The 26,491-nt window shown below is 37.7% G+C and overlaps 3 protein-coding genes across 13 annotated transcripts in view; 1 reads left to right on the forward strand and 2 right to left on the reverse strand.

The window, feature by feature from the left end:
• Positions 1-4,578, reverse strand: part of card11 (caspase recruitment domain family, member 11) — a 104,834-nt gene extending 100,256 nt beyond the window's left edge. For 4 of the 7 annotated variants that reach the window (XM_062036613.1, XM_062036611.1, XM_062036610.1 and 1 more), the window contains exon 1: positions 4,335-4,443. In XM_062036613.1, coding sequence (XP_061892597.1) covers positions 4,335-4,354 — 20 coding nt within the window. In that variant the 5' untranslated portion in view covers positions 4,355-4,443. Of the gene's footprint in view, positions 1-2,167; positions 2,356-4,334 lie in introns of all 7 variants that reach the window. The other 3 variants (XM_062036614.1, XM_062036615.1, XM_062036616.1) reach the window with 3 other exon arrangements.
• The window catches only part of ap5z1 (adaptor related protein complex 5 subunit zeta 1), a 55,551-nt gene extending 33,213 nt beyond the window's left edge, over positions 1-22,338 (forward strand). The window contains exons 1-19 of one of the 5 annotated variants that reach the window (XM_062036620.1): positions 3,783-3,939; positions 4,108-4,245; positions 4,430-4,610; positions 6,350-6,500; positions 6,587-6,699; positions 6,767-6,938; positions 7,099-7,146; positions 10,115-10,255; positions 10,369-10,406; positions 10,840-11,002; positions 13,528-13,706; positions 13,802-13,944; positions 14,023-14,141; positions 14,250-14,377; positions 16,968-17,065; positions 17,149-17,281; positions 20,984-21,034; positions 21,111-21,198; positions 21,270-21,411. In XM_062036620.1, coding sequence (XP_061892604.1) covers positions 3,899-3,939; positions 4,108-4,245; positions 4,430-4,610; positions 6,350-6,500; positions 6,587-6,699; positions 6,767-6,938; positions 7,099-7,146; positions 10,115-10,255; positions 10,369-10,406; positions 10,840-11,002; positions 13,528-13,706; positions 13,802-13,944; positions 14,023-14,141; positions 14,250-14,377; positions 16,968-17,065; positions 17,149-17,281; positions 20,984-21,034; positions 21,111-21,149 — 2,076 coding nt within the window. In that variant the 5' untranslated portion in view covers positions 3,783-3,898 and the 3' untranslated portion in view covers positions 21,150-21,198; positions 21,270-21,411. Of the gene's footprint in view, positions 1-3,782; positions 3,940-4,107; positions 4,246-4,429; positions 4,611-6,349; positions 6,501-6,586; positions 6,700-6,766; positions 6,939-7,098; positions 7,147-10,114; positions 10,256-10,368; positions 10,407-10,839; positions 11,003-13,527; positions 13,707-13,801; positions 13,945-14,022; positions 14,142-14,249; positions 14,378-16,967; positions 17,066-17,148; positions 17,282-20,983; positions 21,199-21,269 lie in introns of those variants that run through there. The other 4 variants (XM_062036617.1, XM_062036621.1, XM_062036618.1 and 1 more) reach the window with 4 other exon arrangements.
• The window catches only part of mmd2a (monocyte to macrophage differentiation-associated 2a), a 25,385-nt gene continuing 20,472 nt past the window's right edge, over positions 21,579-26,491 (reverse strand). Inside the window, exons 4-7 of the mRNA XM_062036622.1 lie at positions 25,154-25,228; positions 24,966-25,067; positions 24,743-24,812; positions 21,579-23,246 (exon numbers count right to left, since the gene is read on the reverse strand). Of these exons, the coding sequence (XP_061892606.1) occupies positions 23,046-23,246; positions 24,743-24,812; positions 24,966-25,067; positions 25,154-25,228 (448 nt within the window). The 3' untranslated portion in view covers positions 21,579-23,045. The remainder of the gene's footprint in view (positions 23,247-24,742; positions 24,813-24,965; positions 25,068-25,153; positions 25,229-26,491) is intronic.

Here is a 26,491-nt window from a genome sequence, read left to right on the forward strand (position 1 = left end):
AAAATGACTGAGCCAATCGATGAGTTTGTGGCCGGTCTAATGGGAGAACAGGCTTGACTCATCTCCAGTCAATATAGCGTAACATTGCTTTTGGACAGTAAAGAGTGCAGAGAACTAAAACTGTATTTTGAAAAAGAATTACGACACTACCCATATGTGCGTTCAAGTACCTCTCGTGGCACTAGTATCCCCATTTGAGAACCAGTGATATAGAGCAGTGGTTCTCAAATGGGGGTACGCGTACCCCTGGGCGTACTTGAAGGTATGCCAAGGGGTACGTGAGATTTTTTTTTAATATTCTAAAAATAGCAACAATTCAAAAATCCTTTATAAATATATTTATTGAATAATACTTCAACAAAATATGAATGTAAGTTCATAAACCGAACATCAAATCAAGTAGGCTATTCCATTCATTACAATGCAATATTCAGTGTTGACAGCTAGATTTTTTTGTGGACATGTTCCATAAATATTGATGTTAAAGATTTCTTTTTTTGTGAAGAAATTTTTAGAATTAAGTTCATGAATCCAGAGGGATCTCTATTACAATCCCCTAAGAGGGCACTTTAAGTTGATGATTACTTCTATGTGTAGAAATATTTATTTATAATTGAATCAAATGTTTATTTTTCAACACGTTTTTAGTTATTTTTATATCTTTTTTTCCAAATAGTTCAAGAAAGACCACTACAAATGAGCAATATTTTGCACTATTATACAATTTAATAAATCAGAAACTGATGACATAGTGCTGTATTTTACTTCTTTATCTCTTTTTTTCAACCAAAAATGCTTTGCTCTGATTAGGGGGTACTTGAATTAAAAAAAATTACACAGGGAGTACATTACTGAAAAAAGGTTGAGAACCACTGATATAGAGGATCTTTAACTAGTAATTTTGCGCTACACTCATATAAAACAAATTAACAAGTGACAGAGCCTTGCATTGAGCTTAAACCCAAAATTATAACACTGAAAGAAGTCCTAAGTGTCATGATCTCACATGACAGTTTGGACATTATTATTAGCTTCCTGTATTTTGTATTATTTCCTGAACAGCGCCTTTATTTTTTGTTCTACTTTCTGTCTGCCTTTCATTTCCAGAAAACTTACTGTTGGCCAGTTTGCAATTAGCATACTCAATGGTACGCCAAAGAAGCACGTGATTAAAGTACAGCGTTTTATTTTCCTGTATATGAACACACTGTTACCATTCAAACAGTGGGTAATGTTACAGTAACTAAAATATAAATATACTGGTTAAATGAAACCTCTGCCTTGTTTTTAATGAATAATTGGCCTACTACGCTACTGTATTTAAATGTTGGTCATTATAGTGGTACTTGGACAGCCAAGTGTTTTCTGAGGTCGTACTTGGTGAAAAAAGTTGGAGAACCACATGTTTTGCTTACTGTCCAGTAATATACAATGTGAACTTCCTCACATTGTAAGTGTCTGCATGTTTGCTGGTCAAAAGACACAATGTAAAAAAAAAAAAATGAAAAAAAAATTTACTTGTAGCGCAAGTGACAAAGTCTAAATGAGGGAAGTCTACACAAAGTAGTTAATTTTGGAATTGTTTTGCGTTGATGCACATGCATGCGCAGGCTCAGTAGCTTTGGCTAGCTCTTTTTTGTAGGTAGCACATTTTGACAAAACACCGGATCATTTTGCTTTGTAACTTTTTGCGTTGTGCTTTCTACGCCTGTTTGAACTTTTTAGACTTCTCTGCTGCACGTCTTTATTTTTGTCATTAAATACCTTTTGACCTGCGCTACGCCTGCCGTCTCTGCATCCTGGGGTTGCTACCAACACAACATCAAGCCAGAACGTAACACTTAGCTCTATAAAATTCATTGAGTATTCCGCACCGGGACTGAAATTCGTAGCTACCCGTTTGTAATGAGCTGCATTACCGGTCTCATGACATTCTCCATGCACGAGCAACGTATCAGCAAAAATCTAAGAATATTACCATCAGCAATTCTGAAGCTTTATTTTACAGCGACAATGAATGAGGTGTTCATTTTTATCACAGTGTCACGCCAGACGATATAAGGGAAGTTGTCCCAATCGGTTTGGCAGTTTACACTCAATGGCATGTTATGACAATACGTTGGGCCATTAAACTACAATACACGTACACAAATAAAGGTGTGCTTACCTGAGATGTGGATGATAAGCAGTCAGCACAGTCAAAAAACACTCAAAAACAGGGCGACGCGTGCCAGTGTGTACTTTGTTATAGCCTTGTAAAGTGGAAATATCCTCTTTCACTACCGAGACACATAGAAAGTCCTTTGTCTCTCAGCATTTGTTCAAAACTGTCCTGAAGAGAGAGAGTGTGTCAAACTTTTAATGACAGAGCAAGAGAGAGAGAATGAAGAGTGAGAGAGGGGGAGACACACAGAGAGAGAGAGAGAGCAACATGTTACGAAACTAAACTACCTGTACAGTGCATTCTTATCATGTACTCACTCGTTTTAGTTCTGCATTGATACGTTTAGTTCAAGCAGAGTGACATTGATAGAAAATAATTAGAATAATAAATAATAAAACAAAAAATCTTCAAACTTTAAACATAGTCAAAAGTTTTGTCACTTTTATTATACACTACTGCAATGATATATTACTATTAAAGATGGTATCATGAGATTTTATTTGAAACATATTTATTATATAATTAAATTAATGTTTCAAGAATAGTATTAATTAACTCATATTATGTTCTACACATGGTGAATGTTCATATTCATCTTGGAGAAAGTAAACCTTCAAGTTTGAGTAAACAGTGGTATTTCAGTTTGAGCACATGATAAGATTAGGCCCCTTAGTTTGATATTCGCGGGTGAATTGGATCACGTCTCGTCGGAAGGAGGCGCTAATTGGGACTTTGTAATGCAAAAGTGATAGCCATATCCTTGAGAGAAGACTACCTGTCTAGTTCAAACGCCAACCTTTAAGTTATGACTTAAAGCAGTTGTTTTCCAGACACTTACATCTCCTTTTATGGTCAAGTGGTGCTGTTTGGACTTAGCGCACACCCAGACAGACAAAGAAGGAATATATAAACTGATGGTTTGGCTTTTCCAGTTAGGAATCCTCCATTTTTTAATAAGATTTGCAGATCTGTTTAAATGACGCTCGCTTGTAATAAAGCAACTTTTGGTTCAGCAAAGCGTCTCCGACGTCTCTTTTGATCCAACTGCGCTTCCGCGTTGTCCCTCGGCCCGGGAGGGGACGACGACGAACAGAATTACACTTCATTTGTAAATAAAATAAAATAAAAATATATTCTATACAGCATAAAAAGCCTGCGATGAGGTGGCGACTTGTCCAGGGTGTAGCCCGCCTACCGCCCGAATGCAGCTGAGATAGGCTCCAGCACCCCCCGCGAACCCGAAACGGGACAAGCGGTAGAAAATGGATGGATGGACACCATAAAAAGCTATTAGAGCAACTGGTCATTACACCCTCATTTTTATTTATTCTATGATTATTAAGAGGTGTCTTCCAATGTCTTTGTTACAGTAATACATTAATTTCAATAGTATAGTATTTTCTAATTGTTCTTATTTTATAATTGTTTGTTAGATGTTTTGTTTTGCTATTTTGCTGTTAAATTAAACACTTGCTGTTTTGAAGAGTCAATAACTGAAAAGACATGACCACCACAAAAAATTAAACTTCTGAAAATATCATTATTCTATTGTGGTTTTATTTTATTTCATTGACTAGTAGTTTTTTGGTTTTTTTTAGTATTTTAATGACAACCCTGCTGTGCTTCCCCATTGCGGAACTAAAACGCGTCACGCAGTTTCAGTCTGGACATGATTCCGGGTTGCACTGTTTATTTTCCAGTTAGCTGCTTGCTAGCTGGGCTGTAGTAGTCAATATGTACTCCCACGGCTCAGAAAGTTTCATTAAACAAGCACGGTAAGGATATGGCCACATTTTAACATAGATATATGCAATGCGGCTAGTAAATACATACATTATATTGACTATTTTGTAGCCGAAGGTCACTGTTAAAGCTAAAATAAAATATCCTAGCAATGCTGGGCTGCATAATTTTTAAATGCTTTATCATGACACCTTTTCCAGGGGGATCCAGGAGCCTGAGCTGCAGAAGTTTTACAGCAAAGTAATCAAGTTGCTCCAGGGGAAAGAGCTCGGCCATGAGACTATTGACTCTTTGCAAAGGCTGCACCTCATTCTCTCTGCTACAAAGTATACCAGAACGTAAGGGTTATAAGGGTTAAACTGCTCTACATTGACCACATACAGTATTTTAAACCTTCACACTACACAGTTCTTGCTTTTATGTTTACCCGCTCTGCATAAATGTCATCTTGTTCTTCGGAAATACTACATCTCCCTGATTCTACTCTAAATAAATCATCTTTTTTTTCATAATTAATCAAAGGTTGCCCACAGACCTTCAAAACAGGCTTGTGTCGCTCCTTTCGTCACCTGTGGAGCAGCTTCAGGTGTTGAGCTCAGCTGTGCTCAGGGAGACGCTGCCCCCTGCTGGCCAGGAAGCCAAATACAGCCAGGACATCAGCAGTCAACTGAACTGCCACACTGCTTCCCTCCTGCTCGCTCAGGTGCGTTAATATAATATTCAGCTGTATGGTGGTCAAAAGTATTGATACTTCAATACCAAGTTAATACCTACACTCCAAAAATACATCGATGCCTGCTTTTTCCAGTAACGTCAGTACCGAATACAGTGGAATCTGGGTTTACGAACTTTATTTGTTCCTGAACATGGTTTGTAAACCAAAACGTTTGTATAGTTACGTAGAGTTCCCCATAAGAATCCATGCATGTAAACATGAATAATTGGTTCTAGCCTCGACAAAAGTCTCTACTTCAGTAAAAAACAGCATACTTTGAAGACACTATAATAAGTGTTTATATATATATATATATGTATATATATATATGTGTGTGTATGTATTTGTGTGTGTATATGTGTGTGTGTGTGTGTATATATTTCTATTTATGTATGTATATATATGTATATATATATATATGTGTGTGTGTGTGTGTATATATATGTATTAGGGCTGCAACTAACGATTAATTTGATAATCGAATAATCTGTCGATTATTACTTCGATTAATAATCGGATAAAAGAGACAAACTACATTTCTATCCTTTCCAGTATTTCATTGAGAAAAAAAACAGCATACTGGCACCATACTTATTTTGATTATTGTTTCTCAGCTGTTTGTACATGTTGCAGTTCATAAATAAAGGTTTATTTAAAAAAAAAAAAAGTTTTTGTTTGTTTTAAAGCCTCTGCGCATGCGCATAGCATAGATCCAACGAATCGATGACTAAATTAATCGGCAACTATTTTTATAATCGATTTTAATCGATTTAATCGATTAGTTGTTGCAGCCCTAATATGTATATATGTATGTATGTATATATATATATATATATATATATATATATATATATATATATATATATATATATATATATATATATATATATATATACATATATATATATATATCTCAAACCAACATAACAAGGGGGTATTGGCTCAACAATCTCTTTTTTTTACCCAAATGACACAACAACATTGGAACATTGTAGAAATAATATAAACAACCAAAAAACCCAGAAAAAATGGAACAATTGAGCAAAAAAGTATAACATACTGAGAAAAGTCTAACATGTGTATACTAATACAAAATAAAAACGCAAACATGTGTCTATAAATATTTGTTATTTTCTTTGTATTAGCCTATTTCATTACAAATTACATGATAATGTCACACTTTCACCATGTTGAAAAAATATTGACAACATATTGTTTCATTTTATGTACTTAAAGGCTCCACGCCACTGCGGCTCATTTTAGAATGTAAAAAAGTTGACTATTGTGGTAATTTATGAGCATATTTATATGCACAATATTATTTGTTTTGATATACCGGTAGGTTATAGAACACTGTTGTTGTTATTTTAATGTATAGTTACCTCTCTGCAGCTTCTACTGCAATTAAAATTCTTTGAAAATATATGTTGATGCACAGTGGTCTTAAATACTTGACACTTTGAAACGCTGCAATAAAGTACTTAAAATTACATTTGTTCACTTTTGTATGTTTATTGTGATATTAAATAAGCATCAAGAATCGTAGAAATGTTTTGGTCTTAGTATCGACTACTTGAATTATGGTATCAATACTTTATTCCTGTCAAATGCTCGGTAGTAATCATTCGTTTAATAAATGTGCAATCTGGATAAAATCTGGGTAAAGTTAGTTGAAGATTTCATTTCCCAGATTGAGTTAATGTTTGTCCACATTCTGGTCCAAGCAGGCTGGATCCCAAGACAATCTGTCATCTCTTTGCGCTTTGCTCCTGCGCAGTCTGGAGAACCGACCATCAGATGGACCGAATCACTCAGCCACGCGCACCCTGCCAATTGTCAACACCATCCTCACACACAGCCCTCAATGCCTGACTGAAGGTAACAATACACTGCACTGTTAGCAAGTCTACTAAGATATCACGCACATTTTGTTCATTTGTGTGAGTGGCGATTTCTCTCAACAGATCAGGTGACCCTCCTTAGTAAAAAGCTGGTCGATTGGCTGCGATATGCAAGCACCACCCAAGGCAGCGGTGCTTCCTCAGGAGGATTTTTCACAGGATCCAGGTCACGACAGGTACACAGACATTATTTCATATTTAGAGAAGGCGGTTCATCAAACAATACCTTGTGTGTTCCATCAGCCGCTGCCAATCGCAGAGCTGGATGGTACGGTGTCAGGAGATTTCTTCACCGTGCTGTGTGTAGGTCAAGGTTTCACTGAAGACCAGTGGATGAACGTCTACTCCTTTTCCGTGTTGCGCCATTGGCTTCTCACCTTCCACTCTGTGTCTAGTGGCTCCATACCGGACATTGGTATGAGCTCACTATTTAATCAAAGCACACAGCTAAATGACCACAGTGGATAAAGATCCCTGGTTTACGAAAAAGGCCTTTAGATTTGACATACCTTTATGTCTTTTTAAACTGAGAAAAAAACACAAATTACTTCATTTTGTGTTTTTATCATCCCCAGCAAACAGGTTACAGCTAAGTCTCTCCTTCTCTCATTCCTTTTCGAATGGTAAGAAGGGAATTTTGCAGCCCCAACCTACGCATGTCCAAGCTGAATCAACTCAAAATGCCTAAAGCGAGTTTACTTTGTTTGATTTTAATAACACACTTCAAAGCATGAGCTAACCAAAAATATTAACATTTTGTTCTCAGGTGGGTTTGGATTGAACATCTTTATTAATGTTTTCTTCTTTCTTAACATCTGTAATGTAAAGTATTCTTATTAATGTTAAAGGGGAACTGCACTTTTTTGGAATATAACTTAACGTTCACAATGTGAGACAAGAACACAGATGTCTTTCTTTTTTTTGTGCGCTTTAAACAGTGAAAAACTGCTGGCCAGAGGTGACTAATAAGTCATTGATTCCACCTATAAAGCCCTCTAAAATAACATCAAACAAAGCTCCATCTACATGTCGTGACCTGTTTATTAACTAAGCTACAGCGACATTGTTATTGTAGAAGCTAACACAGACTAACTACTTTTGTGGCTTAGTGACACAGCGCCTCACTCAAAATTCTATGAGATTTGACAACAATCTGCACTGTCTGAAAACCAAGAACTATCAGATGAAGTAACACGAACAGACAACCAATTTATCTGTAAAGTATTATTTGTTTGTACACAGCTAGCTTGTCTGTGTTGACAGTATGGAGCTGTGATATCAAGCTCCATGTGTCATAGTGACTTACTCTATGGCCCTGGGGCATCTTTTCCAGTTGATTTTTGGGTAGGTGGAAAAAAGTTTGGTTGAAACGAGTGTAAATGTAACTATATTACAGCAAGGTTTCTCATTGTAATCCCATTGGGTTGAGTTTTTTCTTGCCCTGATATGGGATCTGAGCCGAGGATGTCGTTGTGGCTTGTGCAGCCCTTTGAGACACTCGTGATTTAGGGCTATATAAACAAACTTTGATTGATTGATTGATTGATTGATTGATTGATTGATTGATTGATTGATTGATATGGGTTTGTTCATGTTTAGGGGCCACTAATAATATAGTAAATACCGGTAGTCGTCGTCTCTCAAAAAGTCTGCACATCAAACAGAACACACATTCGTTGCTATGCGCCCTGTAAAATCCATGCTCACAGGAACAAAGTTACTGTAATGTTTGAAATGACGAAAATGCTGTAAATACCATAAATGTGCCTGTTTAAAGGCCTACTGAAACCCACTACTACCGACCACGCAGTCTGATAGTTTATATATCAATGATGAAATCTTAACATTGCAACACATGCCAATACGGCCGGGTTAACTTATAAAGTGCAATTTTAAATTTCCAGCTAAACTTCCGGTTGAAAACTCCTTTGGAGGATGACGTATGCGCGTGACGTAGCCAGTGAAACAGAGGTATGGCTCCCCCATTGAAGCCAATACAAAATAGCTCTGTTTTCATCTCATTATTCCACAGTATTCTGGACATCTGTGTTGGTGAATCTGTTGCAATTTGTTCATTGCATTATGGAGAAAGAAGCTGAGCAAGCAAAGAAGAAAGTTGTCGGTGCGAAGCGGAGTATTTTGCGAGGGAAGTCAGCAACACAACACAGCCGGCGTTTCATTGTTTACATTCCCAAAAGATGCAGTCAAGATCGAAGAACTCGGACAACAGAGACTCTTACCAGGAGGACTTTGACTTCGATACACAGACGCCTGTAGAGAACTGGGACAACACAGACTCTTACCAGGATTACTTTGATTTGGATACACAGACGCAGACGCGGTACCGTGAGTACGCAGCTGCCCTTCCAAACATTTGATCGCTTGCCCGTACGTGCGTGTCACGTACGTAACTTTGGTTAAATATATAAGCTTTATGAACCTTGGGTTAGGTGAACGGTCCTTTGGGCTGAGTGAGTGTGTGTGTTGTGCAGGTGTTTGAATTGTATTGGCGGGTTATATGGACGGGAGCTAGGAGCTAGCATAACAAACACCTAGGTGTTTTTATGCGGGATGAATTTGTGGCATATTAAATATAAGCCTGGTTGTGTTGTGGCTAATAGAGTATATATATGTCTTGTGTTTATTTACTTTTGTAGTCATTCCCAGCTGAATATCAGGTCACCCCCGGCTCTCACAGCATCTTCCCTATCTGAATCGCTTCCACTCCCCACTAGTCCTTCACTTGCACTTTCCTCATCCACAAATCTTTCATCCTCGCTCAAATTAATGGGGAAATCGTCGCTTTCTCGGTCCGAATCGCTCTCACTTCTGGCCGCCATCACTGTAAACAATAGGGAACTTTGCGGAAATGTTCAACTGACTACGTCACGCTACTTCCGGTAGGGGCAAGGCTTTTTTTTGTCAGATACCAAAAGTCGCGATCTTTATCGTCGTTGTTCTCTACTAAATCCTTTCAGCAAAAATATGGCAATATCGCGAAATTATCAAGTATGACACATAGAATAGATCTGCTATCCCCGTTTAAATAAAAAAAAATCATTTCAGTAGGCCTTTAATTACATTCATACTTACAGCATCTGTATGAAACGTTTTGGGGTGTTTTTAGAGGGCTTTATAGGCAAAGTAGGTCAATCCCCATTACCTGCTTTGTAAGCCGCTTCTTGCCAGCAGTTTTCCGTTATTTGGAACCCACAGAGAAGAGAATGTTCTTGTCTCAAATAGGGATTTTGGGAAAAATCCCCCCCCCCCAAAACAAAAGTGCAGTTCCCCTTTATTTTTTCTCCCAGTTAATTTGTTGATTGCTAAGCTATCTTTGAAAATGCATTATAATATCGATCAATATGTGTCTTTTTGTATCTCAACTCTCAACATCATATTGTAAAAACAGCTTCTCTTTGTTTATAATCATTTACAATTTCCCTGAAGTTAAACAAATCTAATAATTTCCCTGGATACAATCCAAACATTTCTCTTCTAATCACACTTCCTAATTCCAATGCAGGTGTTCACCGATGACGCATTGTTGCATCTTTTGAATCAAGTCTGAAGTTCTGACCTGCGATATTGCAGATGATAGGTCGGAGATCGACGGATCTGTGGTTTCCATGGTTTCCGCCACTTCTTCCTCCAGCCGCTTGCTGCCTCCGAAGGAGCGTCTAAGAGAAAAGGCTTTCCAGTATTGCCAGCGCCTTATTGAACAGTGCGATCGCAGTATGTCAAGTTTTACTAGTGTATAGTCGTGTTCTGTTCCTGCTATATAGCCGCTAATGTAAATTGTGTTATGTATGAACAACTGTAATGTGGTATTTGTTTCTTTGTCTCAGAGGCCCAGAAAAGGACAGATATAGATCTCCAGAAAGCTGTGAGCTCAAGTTTCTTTTCTATTTCACTCACACACTAGGGTTATGTGGGAAACTAATCTTTGGCACTAACAACAATTGTCTAAACAAGACAAGCTTATATATAGTATCTCGCAATAGTGAGTACACCCTTCACATTTCTGCAACCGTTTTAATTTCAGGGACAATACGACAAAAACTCAAGCTGGATGTAACCGAGTAGTCAGTGTACAGCTGGTAGAGCAGTAACAATTCACCACTGAAAATTACTAAACCCAATATTAGTATTGTCCCTTGAGAAGATGTACAGTAATAAAAATGGTTACTAAAATGTGAGTGATGTATTCGCTAAACTGTCCCTAAAAAAGCTAAAGCTACAGTACACCAAGTCTTTTCTTGCTTGTTGGGTTACAACATATTTTTTTATAATTCATTGTGTTCGTATATTTTCCTCAGTGTCTGATAGAGGCGGTGTGTATCCTGGACTGTGTGTGTGTAGAGGATGCCTCCATGGTCTACCGAGCGTTCCCGTGCATTAAGGCGCTCTTCGGTCGTCTCAGCTCAGACCTGTCATTTGCAAGAGTCTTGCTGCCTGTAGCGCAGTTCTACCTTAATCATGGTAGGTAAGCGTAACGTTAAAATGATATCGGCACATGCCAGTTGTCGGACGGATGACTTACAGCCTTGGCTAATACACACATTTCCCACAGTGTCAGTGGTTCTAAGTAACTCAGTGGCACTTCGATTTTTGCACCCCCCACTTTTCATATAATTCAATTTTAAACTCAATTTAAATTATTTTGTTGGCCCAAACAAAGATACCCACGCGATGATGGTTACTTACTTGCTGTTTTGTTTTTTTGTGACTACAAAATAAGCAACCATGGGGCCAAAGAAAGTTGCAAGTGCCAGCACTTGGGATTGGCAATATGGTATACAATATATATATATTGGAGCTTCTTGCAGTAACGATATATATCTTGATATATTATTTGGCATATAAATGATAATAGAACCATTTCAAAACAGGTTCAAAGCTTCCTAATTCAGCTGCTGACACATGCAGTAACATCCATCTATTTTCTATACTGCTTATCCTCATGGGGTTGCGGGTTAGCTGGAGCCTATCCCAGCTGGTACACCCCAGACTGGTCGCCAGCCACCCAGGGCATATATAGACATACAACCATTCACACTATATGCAGTAACATATTGCGTCATTTGAATTATTTTCCTGAAAGCTATTATTAATAGTCTACTTGTCGATTTACTGTTCATAGCTTGTTAGTTTTTGGTGTAATGCGGATCCATCTACACTTTTGTTAAAATGTATTAAGCACTTATTCTTCTTTACATTAGTTTTGGGTAATACTACAAACTTTTGTATTAATATTGTATTGTTTGAATAGTATTGGTTCAACACCAAGTAGTAAAAGGGGCAGAATTGGTCTTCCCAATGTTTGTACTTAAAATGTTCAGGCTCATTAAATGATTACATTTTTGATCAACACTGTTTGACAGCATTAATTAATATTGAAATTATTTACTTAGTCCCTTTTATTAGATACATTTATAATAGTTTATAGTGTAAAATAACTAAACAAACGCAAAAACTACTATTGGCTCTTTTTTCATGAATTTGTAAACAAAAAAACTGCAAAAAAATGATTTTGTGATAATTTAAAAAAAGAGATCTACTAAACAATGTACTAATGACCATATACTGACACTATACTTGATATCGTTACTGTCTATATTTTTATCAATCTGCCCACCCATTCACATTGAAAAGCTCTAGCTTTGCAGTTACCTGCGCTTTTTTGTATCGTCCTACGGTGTGCAGTGTAGCAGGTTTAGCTATTGCTTGTTCTGTATTTCTCCAGCGTTAATGATACCTGTAAGAACACCGTTTATTTTCCGCCATAGAGCCGAGGAATAGTGATTAATAAGCTGCGCTGTGGTGAGACATTAGTCCCTAGCGAGGACGCTAACAATTCAAATTGATTCCTGGGGTGAAGATTCTTGATTCTCCCAATTCTCGATTCGAACCGATTTTTGCAATGTCTTATTTGGTATTATAATTGTAATAAAAACTTGTATAAACAGGTTACAGGTTAGACAAGCTCATTGGGGTTGCATGGAAATGGCCGAAACACATATTTTTTTTAATGTATTTTTAATACAAAAAAAATATATGTATATTTTTTGTTTGAATCGATATTTGAAAATTAGGAATCGATTTAGAATTAGGGTGAATAAGAATCGTGATTTAGATGTGAATAGATTTTTTTGTGCACACCTAATACATTGCATTGAGGACGCCTTGTGTTCGCTTGTCAACATTCAATATGCATTATTACGATATGACGATAGTATTACAATTTCTATCGTCGACCAAATGTATATTATTCATATTGCGCAACCCTAGCCAGCACTTTGATAAACAAGGTGAGCAACACTAATGAATTCAAGAAATAACTTCCTCTCTGCTCATCGCCGTTTTTGTTAACAAGTGTCATCAATAATAGTTGTGGTTTTGATTTTTTTGTTTCAGACATGTTTTTAACAAGTTACATTAAGGAACACTGTGTGGTTACATTTGCACATTTCAACATATCTGAAAAGGAGTAGGAAGAAACAAAGCTTTTATTTAATCCTACCCCTTCTCCGTGTCTTTTACTGATAGTTCTTTCACACCATAATTGTACATGTTCACATTAAGTTCACTTTCTGTTTGAAAGAAGGGAAGGTGTTGGAAAAAAATGTATATGTAATGACTTATTGGTGTTAGTCAATAAATGTTGTGTATTACTTAATATTGTAGACACTGTCATAAAATAAAGAAAAGTGATGTTAAATGTTTATCTATTTTATATGTCATTTATATGTATTTCACATTGTTCCATTTTTGTTGAACTATAACTATGTTGTATTAAATGTATTTTGTGTTCTTATTTGTGGGTGTCTGGTAGACTAAAAAGTTGCTTTGTTTTTCGTCTGACCTTGCAAAACAAAACAAAGTACCACTGTGTAACCTGGTTTCAACACATAGTCATTTGTGTTAAATGACAGTTGTTTATCTTTGTTAAAACCACATATAATGAGCATAAGAATGAATACGCTTCTTTTTCTTGTACTATTTAGGTGAAATGGCTGCGGTAGACTGTGAGGCCATGTGGAGACTGGTGTTTGGTCGCTTCCCCGCCGAGCTCTTCAACGACCCATTCCTGGCACATGAGCTTCTGCGTTTCCTCCGACTAAACCTAGAGAGTTTGCAGCTCCAAGTTCCCCAGTACACGCGACATTTCCCAAACCTGCTCAAGGTGAAAAGCAGAGAAAATGCTGCTTTATATGATCTATTGTTTTGTGGATTCATGATTATTTGACGGCATTTATTGCGGTGTGTCCGTGACTACAGTTCTTGGCATGGGACAGCCCTGCAGTGGTTGATGACTTTGTTGATCTTCTGCCCTCACTGGTGACATCTGGAACTGCTTTGGAGCTGCTGCACACTTTGCTGGACCTTCCCTGTCTCTCTGCTACTCTGCTTTTGCAGCTCAGGTGAACATATGGCACATTAGTAACAGCTAGTTGTTATAAATATGGACTTAGTGTCAACATTGTGTGCTTCGTGTGCAGATCTATGTGTCTGCCCATTTCCGAATCAGGAGGGGGCAGCCTCCCATCAATGGATGCATTCCGGAATCCGTCTTTCCGAGGCCTGTTCCTCTTTCTACTTCGAGGAGAAGCAGGTTCAGGTAACCCTACAGCAGGCTGATTTTTGCAAAATGACGAATACAGTAGATATGATCAGGAATGATGATAATGCATCGCCAACACAACTGTATTGGTGTCTTTTTGTACAGGTGACACAATTGACCGACTTAACACGCTTCTCGAGCTGCTGTCCGAGGCTGCTGATTGGCCGAGAGTTGTTCAGTGTGCCCAGACTGTACCTATTTTGTTGCACATTTTCTTCAACACCATCATTACGGTAAGTAAATGTTTTAGTTTAGGGAGTTTTTCAAATGTGGCACGATGAACCTTTTTTTTTAATTTAATACACCTACACCCTTAAAAACTTATATTTTGTGGCTCTCCCCAGATTCTGTGCTTTTGGCATTACTGTCCTAGCGCTCTATTTTCTCAAGTACTTAAGTGAAAGAATCTGCACAATAGTGTGGATTCTGGCAGTGCAGCATGTTCCCCCTCAACTTAAAGGGGTCCTATGATGCAAAACTAGCTTTTCTTACTTGCTGGCAAACTGTTTTTGAGTATTTAGGATCCGCATACGTCCCAAAAATTTAAAATCAAACCATGGAGGCATGGTGGAGATATTTATAAAACAATCGTGCCTTTTTTCATACTTCCTCAAAAAGAGCTGTTTGGAATTTGAGTAGCTAGTGATGTGTTACATCAACTAATATCTCCATATCTAGTAGATGTTTACCCGGTGAGCCTTGCGGGGATCTGCCATTGTAGTCCAAAGTTGTAGTCACTAAGTTCCTTATTTTTCTTTATTATCTTGTTATGGGGCTGACCTCTCTGCTGTTGCCATTTCTAATACAAAGTAGTGTATAGTTCTAACTTAATTCTGTCAGTAGACTCGATACAGAAGCGCTAAAACTGCAACATGGCTGACGGGGAAAAGACACCGTCAAAGTGGAGGAACGTAAATAAAAACGGTGCATCCTGAAGAGCTAGTCACAAAAGCAGCTTGAAAACAAAATGTATGCAAAATGTTGACCAAAGAACCACCATTGCATGTTATGTAGACCATGAGGAAGTGTTTTAAATGTAGAAAAAATAATTATAATTTGACCTTTTAAGTCTGTCACTGTGCGCCACAAGATACACAGCTGGGTGGAGCAACTCTTTATGTGGGCGTTCCCAATTAAACACAGGTTTACGTGTATTCCCTCATCGATTTAAGTACTTTTGCCCCGACGCGCTTCATTGCCTGTAATAATTCCAGCATGCCGAGATAGTGAAACATTACATTGCACTTGAAATTCATATGCAGTTTCCACCATGTGTAAATAAATGATAAGAGAATTTCAGAAAACTATAAATTCTATTCTGATCACTTCAATTGGAGACACCTAGAAACATCCATTTAGATGATGATAATATGACCATAATATCACTCTAAATTACCAATCAAAAATCTAAATGCACATCTTTGTCTTGTCTGCTTGAGCGGAAGAGAAGAAGAGTGCGACCACAGCCGAAGGCGACCCCACTTAGATTATCGGCCATGTGTGGACATCATACATGGACTAACAGACTTTCAATAAATAGAACACTTTTGTCTGGGCATGGAATTCATCATTGAACTATGTGACTGTTTAATAGAAAATATTGTCAAGCTCCCCCTCGCTGTCACGCACATTAAAACACACAAACAGACGCATCACAGCATCACAAATATTTGTACTAAACATAACATCACAAATAACATCAGGGGGGTTATAATAACAAGTAAACAAAGTTTCATCTGCAGAGTTACATCCAGCTGGAAGAAGATGCTGTTGCGCGTGTACATCACCATAACAACACACAAGCCCCCCTTTGGACTGATACAACCTTTTCAAGCATAAAGTGTTGTCTTTTTCATGGATTTCAATGACATTCACAAGTCTGAAAACACCATGTTTCATGATTTTCACACAGCTAATAAAAAAGTGTCATGGCAAAGTTTGCCTCAGTAGTAATTTAATAGTAGTAATTTATTCCAGACTTAAATACATGTCTGTCCCATACACAGGGTGGGAGTGTCCAAAGGCTAGATGGGAAAATACAAATAGGAGAAAACTGCATAACTTCAAGTGTGTAAAAAAAAAAAAACACTTATGCACAAACAGGAGAATAGTGACTTAACTTAGCCTAGCAGTTTTTATTTTTGTTTTGTTTTTATCAAACTGCTGTGCTTCCACTGATGCAGGGTTTTCAAAGTGCATGTCATAACACATTCTTAAGACAAAATAAACACGTTTGGGGTAAAAACATTACACAAAAAAACTAAGTAAAGTACTAAATGCTGGCCCAAATTCCCCAAAATGGGACTTGACAGCCAAAATTGCCGACGACCTTTGTTTTTCACTATACAAAGTCTTTGATGATATCCATGCGTCCTGTCAGGATAAACATAAGTACAAATTTCTTGCAAGATGTGCCAAGTTTTTAAGTGTGCTAATGCACTTAAAAATAATTTAGTTGGTGGAATAATACCATCATATTATTACTAAAGAATATACAAATATATTTTTTAAATATCTTGTGTGTAAAATTAGATATTACACTAATTTGCTTTGTTACCACATACAAGACAACGCTAAGATGTGGATATTTTTCTCAGAATGTTTGGCATTCTTTGATTGACCTACATTGTATTGATTTTAGTGTCTTTAATTTACAAAATGTATCGAAGTGCCCAGGATCCTCTATTTTTCTGTAAAAAATTTGGACACCCGTGCCCTAAAGTCTTACTCTGTTCTCGGAAGTACATTCAATATTAAGGTTCTAATTTGGATGTTTACATCTCAGATCACTTTAATATTATCACTAATGGGTTTTTGTTTTAGGTGGCTGATAAAGCACTTTTAGGCCAAGTGATCCTGGTCCTGCTGGAGAGAAGCAGCCTCCTTCTCAACATCCCTAAGTACATCATAGAGATACACAGGTATATCTCACACACACACACACCATCAAAAAAGTAAGCGCAAAATAAGTTTCAGTTTCACTGTGAACACGCTGTCTCTGCAGGGTGTTCAGCCGCCAGCTGCTAAGGCTGTGTAAGCTCCACCCTACTCTGGTCATGGACCAATCCCACGAGCTGCTGGATTTTGCAGGGGCCACTTCCAACGTATACAGCAAAGAAGAAATCTACACGCACGTGGTAATCCGAAAGAAATGGATCATGCAAATTTGACTGTATGGTCATTACTCAATAACGGTTTGACCCTGTGATTGACTGGTGACCAGCCAAGGGTGTACTCCGCCTCTCACCCAAAAAATCCTCTGCGATAGGCTCCAGCAGGCTTTTTCCAGTAGTCCATTTTGAACTACAGTAGGATTTACGAGCTTAGTTGATTCTGTGACGGAGCTCTTACTTCAAAACGCTTGTATCTCAAATAAACATCTCCCATTTAAATTAATTAAAATCAATTTGATTGGTGCTTGCCTCCCCAAATCAACACAATTACAGTAGTTTTATGAAGTAATTTAATAATAATGTAAACCATTTACCTTGGAGAATGAATTTCTACAGTATCTCCTGCAAGCTGCTTCTTTGTCAAACACACCATCAGCCGCTTTTCCATATTTTCATCAATAAACCTTTTGCCGTTTAAATATTATTTTAACATCCTTGGCTGGCGTTAGACTCATTTAGCTTCGGTATGATGCACCCGCTCCAACTGCTTTGCCAAATTGATGAATTATTTCTTTAATTCAATGAATATCATCCACTTCTTCTCAGCACTGTCCTTCACACTCACTTTCTTTCTTCCAATTTTTGGAAAAGCAAAGTTATGTCCCTCTCTAGCTATAATCTAATGCTACCGAGTAAGACCAGATGTTTTGGGCGGATCTTACAGGGTTTACTGTGACATTTTCGACGCAAACTAATAGCGGGGATGCTTGATACTCAAAGCATAACAATTAGTTCAGAGACAGCTCTTAAATTGAGATATTTTGTGGGAACACATTGGGGAGGGTCCCTTTTATGTACAGAAGCCCTGACCTTAACCCCACCAAACACACCACAGCTAGAGGAGGGGTGTATAAACCTTTTGACTTTGAGGCCGCATTTGGCTAAAAGAAAGCCAACTACATGTAATGTAACTGTGTGTGTGTATGTATATATATATATATATATATATATATATATATATATATATCAGAATAGTTTTATTGTATATATATATCAGAATCAGAATAGTTTTATTGCCATTGTTTGAGAACGGGTTCACAAACTAGGAATTTTTCTTGGTGCAATCGTGCAACATAAAACACATATAACACATATTTGGTAATAAAAAGAGCTGTAGCTGGGCTATCAGATCATGTTATAGACTTATATATATATATATATATATATATATATATCCTGTATGTATATGTATATATATATATATATATATATATATATATATATATATATATATATATATATATATATATATATATATATATATATATATATATATATATATATATATATATATATATATATATATATATATATATATATATATATATATATATATAGGGCTGCAACTAACGATTAATTTGATAATCGATTAATCTGTCGATTATTACTTCGATTAATCGATTAATAATCGGATAAAAGAGACCAACTACATTTCTATCCTATCCAGTATTTATTGAAAGAAGACAGCATACTGGCACCATACTTATTTTGATTATTGTTTCTCAGCTGTTTGTAAAGGTTGCAGTTTATAAATAAAGGTTTATTTTAAAAAAAAAAAAATTAAAAGCGCATGCGCACAGCATACATCCAACGAATCGATGACTAAATTAATCGGCAACTATTTTTATAATCGATTAGTTGTTGCAGCCCTAATATATATATATATATATATATATATATATATATATATATATATATATATATATATATATATATATATATATATATATATATATATATATATATATATGTGTTTATTTATATGTATGTGTTTATTTATATGTATATGTGTTTATTTATATGTATATATATATGTGTATTTATATGTATATATATGTGTATTTATATGTATATATATATGTGTATTTATATGTATATATATATATGTGTGTATTTATATGTATGTATATATATATATGTGTATTTATATGTATGTATATATATGTGTATTTATATATATATATATATATTTATTTAAACCTGTGCAACAAATCCAGTTGTGAAATTTCCTCGCTCCTCAATATTCCAAAGTCAACTATCGGCTTTATTATAAAAAAATTGAAGAGTTTGGGAACAACAGCAACTCAGCCACCAAGTGGTAGGCCACGTAAACTGACAGAGAGGGGTCAGCGGATGCTGAAGCGCATAGTGCAAAGACTTTCTGCACAGTCAGTTGCTACAGAGCTCCAAACTTCATGTGACCTTCCAATTAGTCTACGTACAGTACACAGAGAGCTTCATGGAATGGGTTTCCATGGCAGCTGCATCTAAGCCATACATCACCAAGTCCTATGCAAAGCGTCGGATGCAGTGGTGTAAAGCATGTCGCCACTGGACTCTAGAGCAGTGGAGTGATGAATCACGCTTTTCCATCTGGCAATCTGATGGACAAGTCTGGGTTTGGAGGTTGCCAGGAGAACGGTACATTTCGGACTGCATTGTGCGGAGTGGAAAATTTGGTGGAGGAGGAATTATGGTGTGGGGTTGTTTTTCAAGAGTTGGGCTTGGCCCTGTAGTTCCAGTGAAAGGAACTTTGAATGCTCCAGAATACCAAATTATTTTGGACAATTCCATGCTCCCAACCTTGTGGGAACACTTTGGAGCGGGCCCCTTCCTCTTCCAACATGACTGTCATCCATAAAGACATGGATGACAGAGTCTGGTGTGGATGAACTGGTCTGACCTGAACCCGATAGAACACCTTTGTGATGAATTAGAATGGAGTCTATGAGCCAGGTCTTCTCGACCAACATCAGTGTGTGACCTCACCAATGCGCTTTTAAAAGAATGGTCGAAAATTCCAATTAACACACTCCGCAACCTTGTGGACAGCCTTCCCAGAAGAGTTGAAGCTGTAATAGCTGCAAAAGGTGGACCGACATCATATTGAACCCTATGGGTTAAGAATATGATGGTACTTCAAGTTCATAGTTGAGTCAAGGCAGGTGGCCAAATACTTTTGGCAATATAGTGTATTTATATATGTATACACTTGTTATATCAATATAATGGTATTGAATTAATGTAATTGGATATTATATAGTATGTGAACGTTCAACCCCTACTTTGTTTGCTTCCATCACAACCTCCTTCAAGTTTTGTAATAAATCAGAAATATCAAACAGCTAAAATGCGACAAACATGTTTAAGTCTGGAGAGTGTTTTGCATTTTTCGCTTTGTGTATCGTAGTGGCTTTAAATGTGTGTAATTTTGAATAATATATACAGTATAGTGTTAGGACATTTTGTATAATATCCACAAAGTTCAGTGAGCAGGATGTGTTATGTGTGACCATGTGTGTTGACTTTCTGTGTTTGGTTGCAGTTTGAGCTGATAATCTCACATTAACCACAGGGTGGCGTCAGATTTGTAGCATTTATGCTGTCAGCAATTTAAAATCAAGCTGTTGGCACCCTGCAGTTTAGATTCCTTATTAAACTCGTCTTGCGGGCCAAACTGAAGACGCCCGCGGGCCGCAGTTTGGGCACCACTGAGCTAGAGGATCCATCCCCATATTGTAAAAAATCTTCCCAGAAAAGTGAAAGCCATCTTCTTTAATTTTCACTTCCTGTCGGTGTAACAGCCAACTAGACTATGTTGTGTATTTTAGGTCCAGTACAAAACCATAATGTTTTTATCCTCTCCCAAATGCATCTGTCTTGTAGGTGTGGGCGCTCGGAGAGTATCTGTCTGTATCGTATGACTCTCGTTGCTCCGTGAGGCTCATCACTTCCTGTTTTGAGGCGCTTGAAGCAGTGCTGTTTGAGATCACGTCTTCTGCCCCACCCCCAGGAACAGGCTGCCCCACCCCTCGGGTCATCACCACCCTAATGAACGCCCTCGCTAAGCTGGCGTCACGATCACATGACTTGATCCCCAGGTGGCTGAGAGAAGTACTTTTACTTTCAGTTTACTTTGTGCAGCCATCGCTAATCTATGTGTCATTTGTAGGGTGTCGCTTTTCCTCTCCAAGATGAGAAACGTATCCAGAAGTGGGTCCGTTTCCTGGTGCGCTGACGAAGAGGACCTTGTTTCCATAGTAACTCTTGGGGAGGAGTTGTGGTCGCTGCTGAAGATGCCCGGTGTGGCTCAGAGTGTCCTGAACCCGCCGCCGCACGTCGCCACGCCCCAGTGGCACCGAGACACCAACGTTGCCATGCCACTGCAACTGCGAACGCTCACCAGACTCACGCAGGCACACACATCACATGCACAACACACACCTGCTTCTCCATCAGCACACACAGGCACATAATCTGGTTTTGGAAATACATGCCACCAATCACAAAAGACACGCATTAATTACTGTAATATATTATCTCTTCTTTATTCATGTGATTTGTCAGAAATAAAAATGTACAAAATAGATCTGAAAAAAGTACAGTCTCCAGCACAGTCAAACTATGGCCAGTAAGAAAATAAGTTGTATAGCATTTAATAGAAAGTGCATACAGCTTTGAGCAAAACATTTCATACGCCATGCAGATTACAACTTCTCAGGAACATTACCTCGTCTTTTAAATCACAAAATGTTTTGTGACATGAATGATTAATTAACATTACAACCTGCTCTTTTCTCATTTTTACCATAATTGGATTGCACTTGATCTTCATAATTTATTCACTGATTTTAATTGCGTACTTCTTTCAATCTTATAGTTTTGTTCAAGCGACAAACTTGCTTGTAGGCCCACCTGGGCATTTTGATATGTTATTCAGCGATTCAAAATGAGCTAAAGTTCAAAATATTGCTATACGTTTTGGCACATTGTTATTGGAATGTATACTGATGGCTTATTGAAAATGTAATTTTTTTCCTGAAGGAATCAATAAAGTACTATCTATCTAATATATAAGGGGACCACTCTTTCAAGTCCCATTTTGGAAAAAAATAATTTATGAAATAAAAATCATGTTTTCAGTAGCAAGGAAATAATTGGATAATTGCAATAAAATTGGTTTTTCTAAGCTCCTCGACAGATGTTTGATGACTGTTTCATCAATCACCATCCATTCTTTCTACACCCTGAACCGATCACAGGACACACATTTTTGGAATGCGGCAGGAAGTTCACAAGCAAGAGGAGAACATTTAAACGCTACACAGCGATGGCCAAACAGACATTTGAACCCTCAATCTCCGGCCTGTGAGGCCAACATGCTGACCCCTCTGACATTTGCTCACTTTCCCAACCTTTGAGTAATTTTTTTTTCAGTGGGTCTCTGTCCTGGCTGCATCTCTGTGCGTGAGTGACTGGAAGAAAAGCTCAGATTTGCTTTAGGACAAGTCATTGGGTGCCACCTATTGGTATGTATTGAGCTCTTGTCCAAAACGATAAGACGAAATGACTTTTTCATGCTCTTTTCTACAGGGAAGACTTAAAAAATATATCAATATCATGTTCTTACTTGACCAAACAGCAATTATTGGAAAGTCCATGCAATTTGATGCTGTGCCTTAGAGGTATTTAGATAAAATAATTTGACTCTACCTATGATTTGTCCTCCTGAATTGGCTAAAAAGGCAGATTTAGTGATTACTTTTGCACTCTTACTTTATCATCATTGAGGGACAACAAGTGAGCTTTTTCTAACCTATATATGGCTTTTGTTTAAGGCAAGGCTAGTGCCAGGTGATGTGCATCTGCATCAATGTTACCACTAAAACGATGTTTTCCTGTAACTTAGGGTGAGATGGGTTCTCGGCGCGAGAGACTCCCGTCATCGTCACCTGGAGGTCTCTAGAAGAGGCCTGGGCAAGTAGAGGTACCTCCAGATGGCGTAGTAGTGAATGCCTGCGCCGGCCACCACGAAAAGATGCCAAATGGCGTGGGCGAACGGGACCAGGCCGTCGCTCTTGAAGAAGACCACACCCACCGCATAGAAGACTCCTCCCATGGCAAGTTCACACACGCCTGCATGGTCCACCTTCAATGTGTATGCATGACAGGTTAAAATACACACACTGGACAACTTAATAGATGCAGCTGCAAAATCTATCTGGAAGAAATTGCCTTTAAAAATACTACTAAGACATATTTCCAACATTTTGGTTGCATATTTGGCTACTTAACAAAATAGACATAATAGGGCATATATTTAATTATATACCACTGCAAAATACACCCAAAACGATAAACATATTGTTAAACCCATCGTGTCCAGATGACAGAAATTTCACTAAAAGGTTCTCAATATGTATTTTTTGCTCCTGAAAATGAATTCGGCAATAATTTCCCATAATATCCATTTGCTTTTGAGTAATGTAATTGAGATACCTAACTGTGCTTGGAACACTCCCTTTCATTCGCCAGACTCGATATATCGCCCTCTCTTGGTGTGACGTTATCGACAGAACTGGAGCCCAATTCTCCACATAGACAGTGTGGATAAAGGCATGTAAAACTATTACTTAAGATCACTTAATTGCATGTTTTTGTCGCCCTAATCCATGATTATTTCCAAACTGATATGGTTAAAACATGAGGAATAAAAAAATAAGAAACAATCGCCATTTCTGGACTGCTCTGCTCTTCCAAAGACAACATAGCCTGTGTTTCCTCATGCTCTTTCATCAGTTCCTCAATCATCTTGAGAAAAAACATCAGGAGAAGAGGACGCAAAATAGAACGTTACCTTTATTTTTTCTTGCTTTTGAGCTCCTTTTTTTCCGCAGCTTCTGATTCAGTTTTTCTACTCTCGACGATGCTCCTGATTTTGGAGATAACATTTAGCTTGAACCTTTAAATGTTTTATGCAGACTCCGACCCAAACCCTTCTTCTTTGAAATCAAAATCATTAAAATGATAGCTGCAAATTACACTCCACTCGCTTGGTCCATCCCATTTTGCGCGAGTTAATATATGCAGGCTGACCCCTTCTTTAGTTGTATTGCTACAGCCGGCAACAATGAATTTGGCAGCATATTTCATTATTTCTTTAAATTCTGCGCCAAAATAACGTGATTCGGGATGAGGATGCTACCACAACATGTAAAATTGTCTCCAGTCTTCATGTAGAAGACATAAGGAGGCTGATGCAGGCCCGCCCACATTCTGGAGCTATAAGTGGGCGTTCCAAAATGTGCTGAAACTTGTTGGAAAATAAGCCTCAAATCACTACTGTGTCTATTTTGAGGGGAATTTTACCTGTAGACATCATTTTTAGGTCCAGAACCATGAAATAAGTGCCAATGTTTTCAGCATTAGAGGGGCACTTTAACAATACTAGCCCACTACATAAATCCATCATTTAAAGTATGGACACTCTGGTCATTGTAAAACAAGAAAAACAGCTGCTTAAATCCTGACAGTGTCCGATTGCAATACAATGGCAGGAAGCCTGCTGCAGTGGTAACAGGAGAAGTCTTTTTCTCTTGTTTTTTCCCCCCAAAGCAGAAAAAGACAATACTTTAAACTTCTTACCATCGACAGGATGACCAGAGCAGGAACAGCTCCCATGGCTACATATCCCAGCAACTCCACCAGCTTGTACCTGCAGTCATACACGCAACATGAAAGGACAACTCCTTCGTTATTTAATTGTTTAGACGGCAACGTGTGTTGCTGAAACCGAACGCCTGCTCTCAGGTGTTTAGGGCAACACTCGTTCCCGTCGAAACAATTTTAAAAAAAGAGATGACGTTACCTCTCATGGAAGATGAAGACGTAGAGGGACCCCAAACAAGCCATGACCCAGATTAGCCAGCGCATGTGACACGCCCAAGGGCCCAATTCCCTCAGCATCAACCTGACGACACACATACCCGTCACAGTGACCTCTGTCGGCCATCACTCTGCATTATCACGGCCATTTGTCTCATCAGCGAAACCTACCAGGGAGAGTAGGAGGCGGCGATGAAGAAGTAGATGGCCATGCGGTCACACATGTGGAAACGCTGCTCCACCTTCCTGTGCAAGGAAATCAAACATAAACATAGAGTAGTAAAATCATACTGCTATACAAGCTGTACACAGACTACTCTTAAAGGAAGTTTCATATCTAAAAATATATTCTGTAATCAGGTCTGCCCCTAATTTGTTTTGAGGCCCCCCCTCTCAGAAACTACAAAATGTGTTTACACTTTATTCATATGAGAGGATTTTTATGGTATTTTTAATCAAACTTTGAATTTTAATTTATGCATTTTTTGTACTAAAACTAATTCATGGAAAGAAATTGCTCAATTTTTTTTTTGTGTGTAAATTAACAAATTTAACATAAAGCTGCATGTATTTATGACACACTTTGAGGGGGGATTGGATCGTAGTTTGTCAGTTTACCAGCCCAACACTAACACTGTGCGCCATTGGGGAAATATGCCGTTATATTTTGTATCAATGACGGAGTAGGAAGGTGGTAGGACTATAATTCATTTTTTGACTTTTTAAAGACAGGATGAACGGTTCTACAACATAACTAAATAAACCCCTTTAAATAACTGGGTTTTGTCTTTTGTTTTTTTTTTACGAATTCAGTATTAAGTGGCCGAAATATGATTTTATTAAATCATATAATATGCCATTATTCACTTAAATATGATTATAGATATCTCAAGTTTCATATTTCCCGTTACTCCAAAGTGTAAAATAGACATAAGCTGAATCACAAATAACTGTCATCAGTGGATATTAAAAACATAATGCATCATTATTATTATATTATTATTTGTGCATCTCCTGGGGGTTAAGTCTTCCCCTGTTTTTAAAATCTAGTGACACGTCTGTGTCTAACTTTAATCGAGGGTCCTTGAATGCACCACAGTTATGTGAAATGAGATGCAAAAGTGAAAGCTATACGGAGCTTTCTCCTATGCTGCCACGTATACATTTATTATATTTGTACCTTTTTTCTATCACTTCATTCCTGTTCAAAAATGTTGGTGCTGTGTGTGAATGCTTGAAGGTGAGCTTTGATGACGTTATGTCTGTGTTGACTGAAATGTTCCATGCAAGGTTTGCAGCTATCTAGGTGGAACAAACCAGATGGGGGGTTTGATAGGGTTAGTGTTTAACATTTTTTATTTGATTCAAGCAACCTTATTATCAAACTTTAGGCTATATTTATTTTCTATTAACATTAAGACATAGTTTTTCATGTTTGAATGACAGGGGAATCAAATCTTCAAACTTTACGGGGGCCCTCCTCTGCTTTGGGGCCCCGATGCAGGCTAT

This window comes from Entelurus aequoreus, linkage group LG25 (genome assembly GCF_033978785.1).
Source record: "Entelurus aequoreus isolate RoL-2023_Sb linkage group LG25, RoL_Eaeq_v1.1, whole genome shotgun sequence".
Taxonomy (NCBI): domain Eukaryota; kingdom Metazoa; phylum Chordata; class Actinopteri; order Syngnathiformes; family Syngnathidae; genus Entelurus; species Entelurus aequoreus.